The 14565-nt window shown below is 46.4% G+C and overlaps 1 protein-coding gene across 5 annotated transcripts in view; it reads left to right on the top strand.

The window, feature by feature from the left end:
- Window positions 1-14565, top strand: part of PAQR5 (progestin and adipoQ receptor family member 5) — a 278294-nt gene that overhangs the window by 218516 nt on the left and 45213 nt on the right. For all 5 annotated transcript variants that reach the window (XM_086957946.1, XM_086957949.1, XM_086957948.1 and 2 more), the window contains one exon: window positions 7326-7452. In XM_086957946.1, coding sequence (XP_086814072.1) covers window positions 7326-7452 — 127 coding nt within the window. The remainder of the gene's footprint in view (window positions 1-7325; window positions 7453-14565) is intronic.

Raw genomic sequence — 14565 nt, 5'->3', positions numbered from 1 at the left:
GCAACCCATTCGCAAAAGGGACAGGGGATCTTTTCCCCTTTGAGAATGTATTCCGTGGAGCACTGCTTAGTCTTAAAAAATGAAACTGCAAAGTTTCATTTCTTCCTTTTAAATATTTCCAATTTTCCTTTAAGGAAAACGGACTGAATTAAAAAAAAAAAAGAATTGCTTCATTTAAAAGCGATCACAGACGTGGTGGCCTGCTGACCTCAGCAGGCCACCATCCCTGTGACAGCAAACACAACACGATGATGGATAGAGTGCTGAAACTTTTCTTTCACTCACTCACTCCCAGTCACAGATATGGGTTTAGTCCATTGTTTTTTTGCTCACAATGCCATTCCAATTTGTAACCAGCCATATGCAAATCAGTCTTGACCCTGTCTGGGAGCAGTCCTCCTTGGACTAGAAACAAGCATCCTGGGACCAGTTTCGGGGCATTACCCCTCATCAACCAGGCTAGCTTGAATCCAGTGGCATTGAGAGAAAGGGACCCCTGTGATGTCAGTAATTCCTAATGGGTCGCAAATTGTGACCTACTATATTAATATAAATGAGTTTGGTATATTTGCGACCCACTAGGAATCCCTTTCATGCATTAGGAATACAGACTTCTTAATTGCGATTCAGAGAGAATCGCGATTAGGAAATTCTTATTCTTAATGTTAGTACATCAAGCCCTATGTCTTTAATACAGGCGTATTAAATAAGAGCAGTTAAAGCAAAACTGTGGTGAAAACAGGAAGTGCCTAATATAGTCCCTGCAGTAGGACCCCATACACAATGGTATGTTTGTTTGGTCTACACTGCACCACAAGTCCATGCGGTTAGTTTCCTGAGCACTTGGCAAAGGTCTTGGTACTAGAAGTTAATGTGGGGGCACTGGCTTTTTAACTGAATATCCTCAGCCCATGTTTTTACGAAGTATTTCCTTTTCTGAAGCCTCCTTCAGGTCATGGTGAGTAAGAGCTAGACCGACAGAAGAAATAAAAGGAACCAGTATCTTTAGACTGGCGAGTCACTGTTGGATGTTACTGAAGCTCGACAGGAAATTAGATCTTAATATGTCGTGCCTCAAGAAGGGCTGGTGGGGGTCCAAATATGTTCATGCCTTAGGATACTAGGGGTCGCAGCAAACTGGTTGCTGATCAGGAACATTTCGATCCCCAACACCGACGACGCTCCCCACAGCCTCAGACGCTAGATCGAGGACTCCGCCAACACCCTCCCCTGCTGAACAAACCTCCCCACAGAGACACCAGCAAGAGGGCCAGGTGGTTCACCCCAGAACTCCTAGATTCCAAGCAAGCCTGCCGGAAACTAGAGAAGAATTGGCACAGTGAACAAACTCCGAGCAGCCACGCAGCACACAAGGACGCTGTCCGCAACCACCACCACCTCATCAGGGCTGCCAAGAAGACCTCCTTCAAAGACCGCCTCGACAGCGCACATGACAGCAAGGAGCTCTTCAACATCATTAAGGAACTCTCCAACCCCAACGACATCCTGCCGTCGCAAGCCCTGTGCAACTCCCTCTCCACCTTCTTCAACCGCAAGATAGCAGACATCCACAACAGCTTCAACACCCAGACAGCCCCAACAGACAGCAGCACAACAGACCCTCCGCACACCATCGACCATGTCCCCTTGCTAGCCTGGGCCAGCGTGAGCATCGATGACACCATCAAGACCATGAGCATAATCCACTCCGGCTCTCCGTCAGACCCATTTCCGCACCACGTCTTCAACAAAGCAAGCAGCTCCATCGCACCCCACCTACGCAATGTCATCGATCTCCCCCTTGAGACCACAACCTTCCCAGAGAGCTGGAAACACGCAGAGATCAACGCCCTACTCAAAAAACCCAAGGCAGACCCAAGAGACCTCAAGAACATCCAACCCTTCTCTCTGCTCCCCTTCCGGCCAAGGTCATAGAGAAAATCGTTAAGACAGTTAACCTGATACCTCGAAGAGAACAGAATCCTGGACCCTTCCCAGTCAGGGTTCTGCAGCATCCACAGCACCGAGACCGCCCTCATCGCCGCCACAGACTACATCAGGACCCTGCTAGACAAAGGGGAGACTGCAACACTCATCCTCATAGACCTCACCACACACTATGCGCACACCTCCACACCGCAGGGATCTGAGACAAGGCACTGGAATAGACCACCTCCTTCCTCTCCGGCAGAACCCAGAAAGTCCGCCTCCCCCGTTCTGTTCTGAAGCCTCCGAGATCATCTGCGGCATACCCCAATGATCCTCCCTCAGCCCGACACTGTTCAACATTTACATGGCCCGCTCGCACACGTCACCCAACAGCACAACCTCAACATAATCTCCCATGCCGACAACACTCAACTGATCCTCTCCCTCACCAAGGACCCCATCACCGCCAAAGCCAACCTCCATGAAGGAATGAAGGCCGTCGCCGACTGGATGAAGATCCGCCGCCTGAAGCTGAACTCTGACAAGACAGAGGTCCTCATTCTCGGCTCTAACCAGTCAGCCTGGGACGACTCCTGGTGGCCAACGGCACTGGGGGCAGCCCCAACCCCCACCAACCACGCACGCAACCTGAGAATCATCCTCGACTCAACGCTCTCAATGACCAAGCTCATCAATCGAATACATTGCATCCAAAACGCCTCGGCACGACTGATCCTCAATGTACCACAACACGGCCACATCACCCCCCACCTGAGAAACGTGCACTGGCTCCCCGTCAACAAGAGGATATCCTTCAAGCTCCTCATCCACGCACACAAGGCACTCCACAAGACCGGCCCAGCCTACCACAACAGACGGCTCTCCTTCTACACCCCCAACCGCCAGCTACGCTCCGCCGACCTCACTCGCTGCCGTCTCGCGCATCCGAAGAACAACCACCCGCGGGAGATCCTTCTCCCACCTCGCCGCCAAACATGGAACACCCTCCCACTGGGCCTACGACCGACCCAAGACCTGCTGACCTTCAGGAGGATACTAAAGACCTTGCTGTTCGATCAGTAGCGGCCCCCACCCCCCTAGCGCCTTGAGACCCTCGCGGGTATGTAATGCACTTAACAAATGACTGATTGATTGATCCCACTATTAAACAGGAACCGCAGCTTGTGACTAAAAAGAAAAAAAAAAACAGGGTTGTGTTTGGATACCCCCTCAAGAATCCCTGCCACAGGCTTCACAGCCAGCAGCGACGGGGGCGAGTTGAGAGGATGCGTCAGGGTGGTTCAGGAGAGTAATACCACAAGGCTGACCACTGCTCCCAGGCTGGGCACTTGCAATAGACTGCTGAGTGGGCCATGGCAGCCGTCTTCCCTACTTTCATTCGTCCTTCACTCGGGCAGCCTGCAGCATACAGGAAGGTGCAGATTTACAATCCCCTTGCACCTCTTTTATGCCGCCATTGCGTCACTTATGTGACATGGCAGCGCAAAATAGGCACCATGGTGCGGGGTATTTACAACGTGACGCATCTGGGAGATGCGTCACATTGTAAAGCCCTGCGCCAGAAGTAGGCGTTCCCGCGCAGGGGGGGCGTTCTGGTGCAGGAACGCCTCCTAAAAGTGGCTAAGTGACATCTACAAGATTTCACTCAGTCACTTTTGAGCCCATGCTACGTCAAAACCCTGCGCCTGCTTGAAGCAGGCGTAAGGATTGAGGCAGCATTTCAAAGATGGGGCCCCTCAGAGCATTGCTGGAGCAGCATCGCGCTTGCGACGCAACTCCAGCTATGCGCCGCCTTTACGGCACAGATGCGTCAACCATCTGTGCTGTTTTTGCCCCGTCTGTGTATATTCCCCATTTGACTCATGTACTGAACTGTTACCTTCCTTTCCTTCAAATTGTAAAGCGCTCTGATATCCCTCGGGATGAAGTTTGCGCTATGTGAAACTTTATAAATAAAAAATAAATAAATAAAATGGTGGCCGCATTGTAAATGCGGCGCGTCCACGGTGGTGGAGCCCTGACGCACAATAACTGGCACATCCCTGCTGATATGCAGGGATGCGCCACTTATTGTAAATCTGCCCGAACTGTTTTTAGGCAGAACTTGGTCCCAGCTTGGACCAACATAGGGAGACGGTATATGCAATTCCACACCCTGAGGGGCATCGGTCACGTTGGTCAAGGTTGAGATCATAGGCTTTCTGTTGTAGTGGGCCAAGGAGCTGTGTATATATTGTTTTGGGGCAGCTGGACAGTGATTCAGCACCAAATAGGCAGGGGCGGCTCTAGGCTCATGGCGGCCCTGGGCAGGGCGCGTAGGTAAGGGCCCCAGAAGAGGGGGTCCGGGCATCGCGGAGCGCCGAGGCCAGTAAAGAGTGGGGGAGGGGGGGGTCAGGGTGTTTGGATGTGGAACAGAGCCGGAGGCCGCAAATCCCTGCCAGGGGCCGCCACGCAAATATGTATCCATCCTCACAGGATTATTATATAAGGATATATATTGGTGTGGTGGCCCCTGGGGTTTGGTGGCCCTGTGCAGGTGCACAGCTTGCACATGCCTAAGGCCGACCTGAAATGGGAACTGTGCTTCCTTTGACTATCTCGGCACCCGCGTTTAAGGGTGAAAGCTGGAGTTGCAGACTTTTCCCCCTCCTGAGACTGCAGAAACCTTTTCATATGAAGCCGGGTGCTAATTCTGTTTCAGAGCCAGACAGTTCACACCAAACTCTTCCTGAGGCCGGCTGTGTGTGAACGTCACAGGAGCACAGAAACAAAGGAAGCTTTTCCTATGATCTGAGGAGGACCACAAACATCATTGAACCACAGGGGAGGAACCAACCCAACCTAGCCACAACAGAGACAATCGAAGGCGAGAGTTCACTCTTCAGGAGACCAGCAGTCACTGGCATCCATCTCTACTATTAGAGAATCCAGGCAGACACTTACTACAAACTCACAGTAACTGTCGACAGGTCAACCTAGGACAAAATATGTTTCACTCACGGCAATGCGAATCCCAGTTTTTAGACCCGAGGAAAACGTTAATGTAGTTCAGAAAAGTTAATCTGTTTCTTCTTTGAGAATTACAAATGGATAATATTGTGGACATTGATGAGGTTGTGAAGGTAGTCACTGAAGGAGGGGTGCAGAGCTAGGCATCTCGCACCGGCAGGGTTAACCTACCAGTTCGAGTGTCAGACTGTGAAGAAAGGGGGCAAACCTTCCTGAAAGAGACCCTCCCCTGGTACACCTGAGGCTCTAGCTAGTCAGCCGGCCCCAGTGCTGTGATCTACTTGTCCTCGGACACTGCAGCTTGACAGATAAAACAGAGAGAGGAGTGGGACAAGAGAAGTTGGCTGAGGAAAAGCATGTTATTCAGTGTGACAAGTTGAAATGGAGCAGGTGAACATGGAGAAAGCTAGTGCCTATATTCAAGAAACAGAGAACTTTATGATAAAGAGTCTCACACTTTGGCTACCTGTCCACAGTACTGCTTTCGTAGTAAAGGCAGATAATCCTATAGGCTGTTGGGGTCTAAGCTGCAAGTAAAATATACAAAATGTACGCCATCTATAAATCCTGATATGTATAATTTTTTTGCTGTATCGTTAGGGCAGAAAATGGTAAATTACGGCAGACTTGCCATTGCATAGCAGCATTGCGAATCTCACACAAAAGATGATGGGAGGAATGCTTGCAATTTATTTGACTAAACACAGGCACTCGGACGGGGTAGCATCAAAAGCAATAATTTCTTTGTTCACCATGCCACCTCGGTTTGGGCGACATTGATTAAGATCCCTCTTGGGTGCCATTTTCAGTAGCATCAGGTCCGTGGAGAAGGTTTTCCTCCAGGTGAAGCTGCTGCTGGTGTCTTCGCCATCATGAACTCAGCCTGTCCTCTGTTCTCTAAATGAGGCAGAGGCAGGTGAAGGTGGTCAGGTGGCACATCTGCTGATTTCCCCCTCACCCCCATGTCCTCCCCCTGCCCAGGCATAATAATATCACAACATCTTGAACGCTTCCCCTGCTCCAGGGTTCCTGCAGCTCTGACTACTCCCCTAATTGTATGCACCCTCACAGTGTATCACCTCAAAGCCAGGGGATGGGAATCTTGCAGGGCACAAAGAGGATAATACAGAGCAACAAGGTGGCTGATACAATTGTGCAGACAAGACACACTGGGAGTTTTCTACGTGCCCTGGAATACATCTAGGGCCTCATTCCGAGCTGGTTGGTAAATTAAAGTTTGAACTGATTTGTGAATAATAAAGGTGCGGTAATTGTGCATACCCGTTATGTTTTCACCTTTAAAAGTCACCAGGTTACATCTGGCAAAATGTGTGCTAGGAAAACTGTTTTTAAGGAGGTACAGTGTGAAGATTAGGCTGTATCTCCGATTATGCACATTATCATTGATTCCAACATAGGAAACCTGGGATTGCGCAATAATATCGTCTATGGTAAAAATAGTGAGGTACAGTTAGGGATTTACCTCCGGACAAATAACTGTGTGACAATTTGGAATGTGGTCAAAGGTGTACAAATAATTGTCCTGTGACATCATACCACAATCCGATGGCGTGTCTGGGGCTGCTGTGGTGTCCTGAAATGCACCGAACAGTACCAGACAAGGCATACATGGATGGCAAGAGGGGTACTGACTTGCAGGAGACCCTGAACTAATCTCTTAAGTGATCAGACACTGGCGATCTAGGCAGACAAGATTTTGGAAAGAGCAATGTGGGTTCTGTCAGAGGACCTTTAATGACTGCTCTGGAAGATTCTCCTTCCATGCAGGACCTTAAAGGGGAGTGACAAAATTGAGTTTGTGTGAGTGGGTGTTAAAGACCCTTTGTTTCGTCTTCTGGGCAACAACTTCATTGCGTTGGGGATGCTGGATGCTGTCATAACGTAGGCTCGAACAGCCCATGTGCAACATACTAGCAAGGAAGCCTATACTCCTCAACATATGGGTCTGCTGGGGAGTCTAAAGTAATTCCAACCTCACCAGGGGTGACATCTGATGAGATGAAAGAGGTAGATGTTGAAGGCAGGAGATGCTATTGGGGGAGGCACAGATACAACAGAGTTTAGCCCAGAAGCTGACTAGATGCTTCAGGATGTTTTGGGGAGGTGGACTGATGTCCCTTGTGTGGCTGGCATATTTCTGGTTTCAATTTAATTCTGCGCAGTTGACTGGAATCTTCTAGCGGTTAATCTGTCTGTCTGGGAGCAACTGGATTGTGAGCAGGAGACGCATGGATTCTAGGGGGATGGGGTGAGAAGGGGCAAGGGGAGATTCTTTTTTTCTGCTTGTGGGTGGGCATGTATTTTTGGGACTAACCTGCTTCATAATGACATTATTTCATCCACAGGCTCAGCCATTGCCTACTCTGCCTATGTATTTCCAGACCGATGGCTGAACAGCAGCTACCATCAGTACTACGTACCCGTGGCTGTGGCAAACTGTGTTGTGTGCACCGGAATTTCCTGTTATTCCAGGTAAGGGTTTAGAACATCTAGATCGGTTAATGGTCCATGACCTAGAAAATCGTGCCCTATAAATCCCATCAAACACAGAAACTCTGGAAAGAGGAAGGCTGAATGTCCAGCTTCCCACAGAGAGCCTCCTGCTCCAGCTGCAGATCTCAGTATACCCAAGAAAGCCTAGAGTACCAAGACCCAAGAGACTAGTGAATTATGTGCTTTGCAAACTATGTATCACAGCGTTACTGCCCCGATCATCTCGCGTCATGAGGCACAGCAACTGGGTGTGCAACTGAATCTCCCAAAGCCAACCGGCCTTGCAGAGGCTCAAGTCTGTACTAAACATCTGTCAGAAATTTAAACCTGACACAGTACTGACTCCGGGCCAGCCCTCCCGCCTGGTTAAGGCATGTAGGCTAATCTTAGGATTCTAAACTGGTACAGTGCTCTAACGCCGCCTCCTCGAAACCCTACTCAGCCTTCATCCTTTTGAGTTTGATGAAATCTACACTATTGAGTTTGATGATAACACTTATTGTGTATGGGCTAATGGACATTTCGCTTTTTAGTTTACAATGTATTAGTGGTTAATTTTGTTTTGTTGTACTTAACTGGGATCTGGTACCAGTCATTTTTAAGTATATTGGAAATCAGTGAGGAGTTTTATAACAATATACACTATTAGAAGGAGCTGGGGGTCCATCTTAGACCCCATTTCTGCAGGATCGTTTATGGGCAGAGTATGGACAATTGCCTTTACAACACATGATGCTCCAAAGGGTTGTCATGTGGCTGAGACTCCTAAAATAACACCCCAAAAATAGATTAATTATACACTGTAATTCAGGGCATGTCCCCTTTCCTATTAGCACAAAAGCATACACACAAACTTCTAAAAAGTAGGAATTGCTGTGATAGTTTTGTAATCTTGCAAGCCAGGAAATTCGTTGAAGGCACACAGCTCTGTTGACACTTCAAGTGAGGGGCAAATATCCGCATTTCTCACCACCCTTACGAAAGGCGCCGCTTACTCGTGGGCCAAAGTATGAAAAACCCTATTGCAATTAACATGCCTCCTGTGCACACCATTTACGTTGACCCTTACCACACTGTAACAATGCTACCTGCGACTGTCTTCTTTCCGAGACCGGTACAATTATCTAGAATGGAGATGACTGCACAGATAGGCCCAAAACTAGATTTTGTTCTCAAAAAACAGTTCTCAGAAAATATGTTCCAGCCAGATACACTAGCAGACATGAACAGCTACATAAATAAAGTGGCAAGAGACCATGAGATCCTTTTTCACCTCCCCACAGCGCGGTTTTAAGACAGTGGCTGAAACATGTTGCTCAGGGGATGAATTAATATCCCCAAACTTACTGCTGTGATTATTATTTTAATTATTACAATAGGCAGCCTGGATAAAGAGTCCTCATGGTGGACCTCTTGAGTAGTTATATTAACTTTTCATTATCTGTATCCCTGTGCTTTTTTCCAAACCCAGAAACAAAAAGATCTCCAGAAGGAGCTTGTGTTGCTGAAGCCCATCCAAACAACTGTTGAGTAAGTCTGGATGATAAAGCATGAGACTCAGATGGGCCTATTCTGAGGTGTACAGTGTCTCCTGAGGCATCTCCTGTAGCCTCTAATTTAATCCCTGAATTCAGGAATGCCAGCTCATCCAGGCGTGTGCTCGCCTGTTGAAGAGGACCCCAAAATCTGAGCTCCCTTTAACACTCCACAGATTTGCAGTTACTGTGTCTCCTCCCTGGGGAGCCAGAGAGGACAGAGTGTACCACAGAGCACTTTCAGCACTCTCAGGAGCGTGGGAGCCAGACAGGCAGGTTGTCTGGTTTTAACTGGCTTTTGCTGGTTTTAACTGGACTGTTCTTGCTGTTTTGTCAGACCTTGCTCTCTTAGCCAGTAGTTTTCTGCCAAATCTGTCACATCACACCCAGCACTATGCTCGTTTCCAGGAAGTAGAGGTCAAAAAGGACACCTGAAAAACAAAGGACATTAATTCGTCTTCGGGCACATACTATAGGTTAAGACTCTTTCTATTTAGAGTTCTCACATAGCCTACAACTACATCCTAAAAGTACTGTCGTGGCAACAGTAGTAGTGGCAAGGTCTCTAGGAAGGAGATATGTCTCTTGAAATCTTCGCTTTTGTCATTTAAAGTTTCTTGTGCATTTATTATCTTCTATGCTCCTGTTGGTTGTACTATATTTCTTCCAACTGCAATCCTCGCAGGCCCATGCCCCTCTTAAAGTGACCTTCTGTTTTTAGTCTAATTTGTTACGCCTGGCAGGCCAGAAGGGCACTCTTACAAAATGGCCTTAGCCAAGTTACTGGAAAACCTTTAACGCACCTAGGGATAGGCTCCTGGTGATTACATTGTACAAACTTTACTGGCATCGACCCTGGAAATTGGCTCACAAACCTGACACCAAAAATGAGCTTGCACAAATGCAAAATGCAGAGGCAACGTAAATTTGCAAACCCCCACCGAGCAAGCATCTAAAAACATCAAAAAATAATTTGCTTCAGGACCATCTGGAATCTTCAGTCACTTTTTCTGTTAAAGGCATAGATACAAATCCAGTCTCATCTTCGATAGCCAACTTTATCTCTAATCACCACAACCCAAGATCAAATATTTGTAAAGAGAAGCTAAAAAAATCAAGCAAAACCTCAAAGGGAACAAACAGTCGTACTTCGATAAACCCATAGTGAGCCAGCAACTGTTTAAAAACAGCTGGTATACCCAATTGTTTAAAAATAAAACCTGCCGTAAGGGGTATGCTGTGGGGGTAGGCCAACATGGATCTCGCCAAGTGACTCTTACATTCGTGTGATGTAACTGTACCAATGCACTTCCACTGCTCTCTGATGTGTACTTTAATGGAGCTGGTATAGTTCATTAAAAAGATTAAAATATATATAACCTGCCTGAGAAGTTATGTCGCTTTAACACTTGAAATTATTCCCCTTCTTCTGGTTCTAACCTGTCTGGTAAATCGCCAGGAACCCCAACCGCCCAATTTGGAAGGCATGACATACGGCACCTTACACCTCTGAAATCAGTCGACATCTGAAAGGGCTGTTTTCTCCAATTAAAGGGTGACACACTTTACTCAGTTACAGTTGGTGACAGAATAACGGATACAGTAATAGCTCCTCAGAGGCCACCTTCAACAAATCTTACAAGCAACCGTAACATGGCCCCTCGCCACCACCTTTGTAATCAATCTTTCATCATATCTGATCTCACAAGGGGGGCTGTATCATTTGATACTAGTGAGGTCCTTCTGACTGCTGCTGCCAAACAAAATCAAAGAACAAATAATGATGTCACTGGAGAAACTCCTAGTGGTGAGTAACACCTTGCGTAACGCCACTTACTAAGGCATCAGTGGTAGGTGATACCAATCGAAACAACGTGTTGGGCCCTTCCATAAGACCCACCATTGTTAACCACCCAAAAGAAGAATCGGCCACAAATACACAGATTTTTCTCACCAGAATGTACATCTAGGGAGCAAGCGACATCCTCAACCATGGTAATGCCCTCGGCCTCCTTCATCCTTGCTGTCGAGCAAATATGAACCTGGTCATGAATCTTTCGCTAAAGACTGTTTGCAATTTAAAATTTTAATGAACTTATGAGATTTTAATTTTACTACTGTAAATTGTATTACAATGATTTGTGTATTTTATGTAAGATTTTTAAATCAAACATATGTTTACTTACTCTACTTTGTGAGTTTCTTTGCATTTGGGTATACGAGGTAGTAGGGTATACTTCAGACCTGCTTTTGCCTCTCGCTCCCCTTTTATTTCAATGACTGCTTTAATTTACACATTAAAGGGGCCACCCAGCATTGAGAAAATCAGCACGTTTTACCCAATCCTGCAGCTCTAACAATCCCCAACAATAGGCCTTCTAGAATGTTGCTGTGTTTCATGATGACTGCTTGGGCTCTGAGGCCTCTTGTGACATCATTCACAGGATGGCCTCTTTTATGGGCTACCACTCCAAGAACAATTCCCACCCTCTGTTTGCTCTCAGACAAAAGTAAACCAACCCAGAAAAATGAACAACCATCAGGAGAGCATATGTCTACTGTTGAATCAGAGAAGCTTACTAGCATGACAACTACCTCCCTCAATGAGCCCTTTCACCATGCTGCAACATGCACAAAACCAACCAGATGCACTTCAGATGCTTATCTTTGTAGCCACTAATCTCCATAGATACCTCCTCATAAAAGAACAAAGCATCACATTAAAGTAGATACATGTCTTAAAAGAGAAGGGTTAAAATCAAAGTAGAGTTTTGAAATTCATTAAACTAAAAACAGTGGGAGCAAAATAAATTCTCAGTTGGTTTCTGCATTTGTAGTGTGTGATATGTAACTACCAGAAAGGGACAACACCTGCATAGCTCTTCAAATCCTATCTGCAGTATTACATATGATAGTCTCTACCTTTCTATTTCTCCTGTATCCTTTGTTTGCTGTTAGTTATAGTTGTTCCTACTCTATCCCTTGGACAGCGTACCATGTCATTTTCCGTGTTACGTGAAGAACTCCGTTGCCCATGGGAATAGGTTTGCACTATACCAATATTCCTAATAAATAAAAATAATAAATCAAAGCCGAAAACATTAATCGCCATAGAGGCTTCAGCTGACACACCATCATTTTGTTATCTGTGGGATAAATTAAAAGAAATTAGAAACCTAAACTTGGATCTCAAGGTTATTATGAGGTCTGAGGGAAGACTTCCAAAATATTCTTCATGAATGTCTCGCACATGATCAAGGAAATATACCAAAGAAATTAAATCCTCTTAAAAGTAATTAATGATAATGTTTGGAAAAATAATTACTTCTATCATGTGACATCTGTACTTCCCAGACCCATATCAGAGGGAAGGCTCGTCCCACTAATGCATACAGATTGGGACGTCCTGAACCTAAAAGCAGAAATGGGTACGTCTTACCAATTGCAAAAGAAAACGTTTCTGCTGACTGAACTAGAGAACACCATATTTTCCCCTCAACCAGCAGCTATTTGCTTAAAACAGAGCCAAAGATCATATCTGTATTTTACAGACATTTATCACTAAGTATAGAAACAAGCATTTGCAATGCAATAGGTCTCACATTTGAGCTATTGGCATTGTAAATGATGAGGCCTTTTATTTATGTGTTTTGTAAACCTGCAAGGAATGTGTAAACCAACACTTTGTACTTATAGTCCTTGGGGACAAGAAGCAAGGCTTTCAGTAAAACGAGCGCAGTTACTGTCAGTCCTGCTTCTCTTAAGCAATGACTATAAGTACAAAGTGCTTGTTTGCGCACTGCCTGCAGGTTTTCCAAACAGATAAAAAGCATTGTCATTTACAATGCAAATAGCTCAAATTCACGTAAATGCGAGAACAATTGCATTGCAAATGCTTGTTTTTCAGTGCAGCTGCTGTAAATGTCTGCAGCCCGAATAGGTAATAAGGGGTTAGGAAAAGTTAACTGTTGTGATGGTTACGGTTTTATAAGGCTAGTGATGGGAGTCCCTGATCTACAAAAGCAGGTAAGTTTAAATTCAAGTGCAGTCTGGTGCAGATGAGCCGCACTCAGTGCAAGAAAATTCAATCTGAAAACTAGACCGCTATCACACAGTCCTCTTTGTCACGGTCCTATATTTCTTTCTCCTGCCCAGGTGTTTGTGGGAAAAGGAGAAGTTTAAAAATGAATTAATTGGTTAGTTAATAATGTTGGTATTTAAACGAAGTGACGTAAAGCAGTACTGCCTCGATGGCACAGGAAATGCATTCTTGATATTGGAAATCACCTTTCTGGATGATCAAGTAATATTCAAATTGAAACTGAAAGTACTGGTCCCTTTCTGGACTTTATTTACCACAACGTTTTCTCGCAAAACTGCACTGGGTGTTTACATCTTGTTTAGCCTTAATGGCGACACAGCGACCTCAGAGCTCAGGACCGTGTGTCAGGCTGAACTGAACATTATCTAGGGAAAGCCAAGGAGGATACCGCATGTATTGTGTGCTTGGGGCTGCTCTTTGAGAGGGGTGGGGAGGGAGGGCTCTTCAGGGCCACGTCGGCATGTTCCAGTAACAACTCACACGTTTGCTGAACGCAAACACTTTTGTAATCTCAGTGAGCTACAGTTAAGAGAGCTAAGGTTAAGAGATGAGTACATGTCGCCAGGGAGCCAGAGATGAATCCTGCGTTTTTAACCTATTGCCTTTTGCGACCTGTATTCCTGGTTCATTTCAATTGATCCAGCTGGGCTAACACACCTCAAAACAATGGTTCATAAAAGAAAAGGCCTCCTTAGTGATGTGGAGTAATGGAAGAGTATCTCTTCTGTGCCAACCCTATGCTAGACAAGCATGCACGCCACTCTTTTTAGTCCTATTTGTTTACTTTTCTACAATCGCGGCACCTGCGCTTTACTTTAACCATGATAATGGTAAAGCGTAGGTGCTGAGATTGCTACAAAAGTAAAGCAATAGATGTTTTTTTCTATTTCTTTACATTTGCAGCAATTGCGGCACCGGTGCTTTACCTTTAACTCTTTCGACGCTATTGACGGAACCATTCCGTCACGCCCCTCGGGTGGGCTGTGCTCATGACGGAACGGTTCCAACACGGCCCGCTCGCCGCGCCTGCGCAGCGCGTTTCATTAAGCGGGCGGGGCCGTGACGGAAACATTCCGTCACAAGCACAGCTCATCCGCGAGCCATGACGGAATGGTTCTGTCACCCCACGCGGTGAGCCGCGCGCCCCCCGCGACCGTTAGCGCTGCGGCGGAATAGCTGCCGCAGCGAAGGTGTTAAAGTAAAGCACAGGTGCCGTGATTGAAGCAAAAGTAAACAAATAGAGCACGCGCTCGCTTGGGAGAGCCGTGTGCTCATTTTCAAGCACTGCACTCGTGCTTATGGCGTGCCCCTGCTCGCTCCCGCAAGGTGGATGCCGACACAAGCACGAGTGTGTGCTTGAAAATGAGCATAGCGACGGCTAAATGCCCTCCTATGTAGCGCATGCACGCTGAGCAGGCGAGACCTAAAAAGAGAAAGGAGAGGAGGTGTTTTCTT

This window comes from Lissotriton vulgaris, chromosome 2_1 (genome assembly GCF_964263255.1).
Source record: "Lissotriton vulgaris chromosome 2_1, aLisVul1.2, whole genome shotgun sequence".
Lineage (NCBI taxonomy): Eukaryota > Metazoa > Chordata > Amphibia > Caudata > Salamandridae > Lissotriton > Lissotriton vulgaris.
Note: the sequence above shows the minus strand (reverse complement) of the source record. Positions and strands in the feature narration are given on the sequence as shown.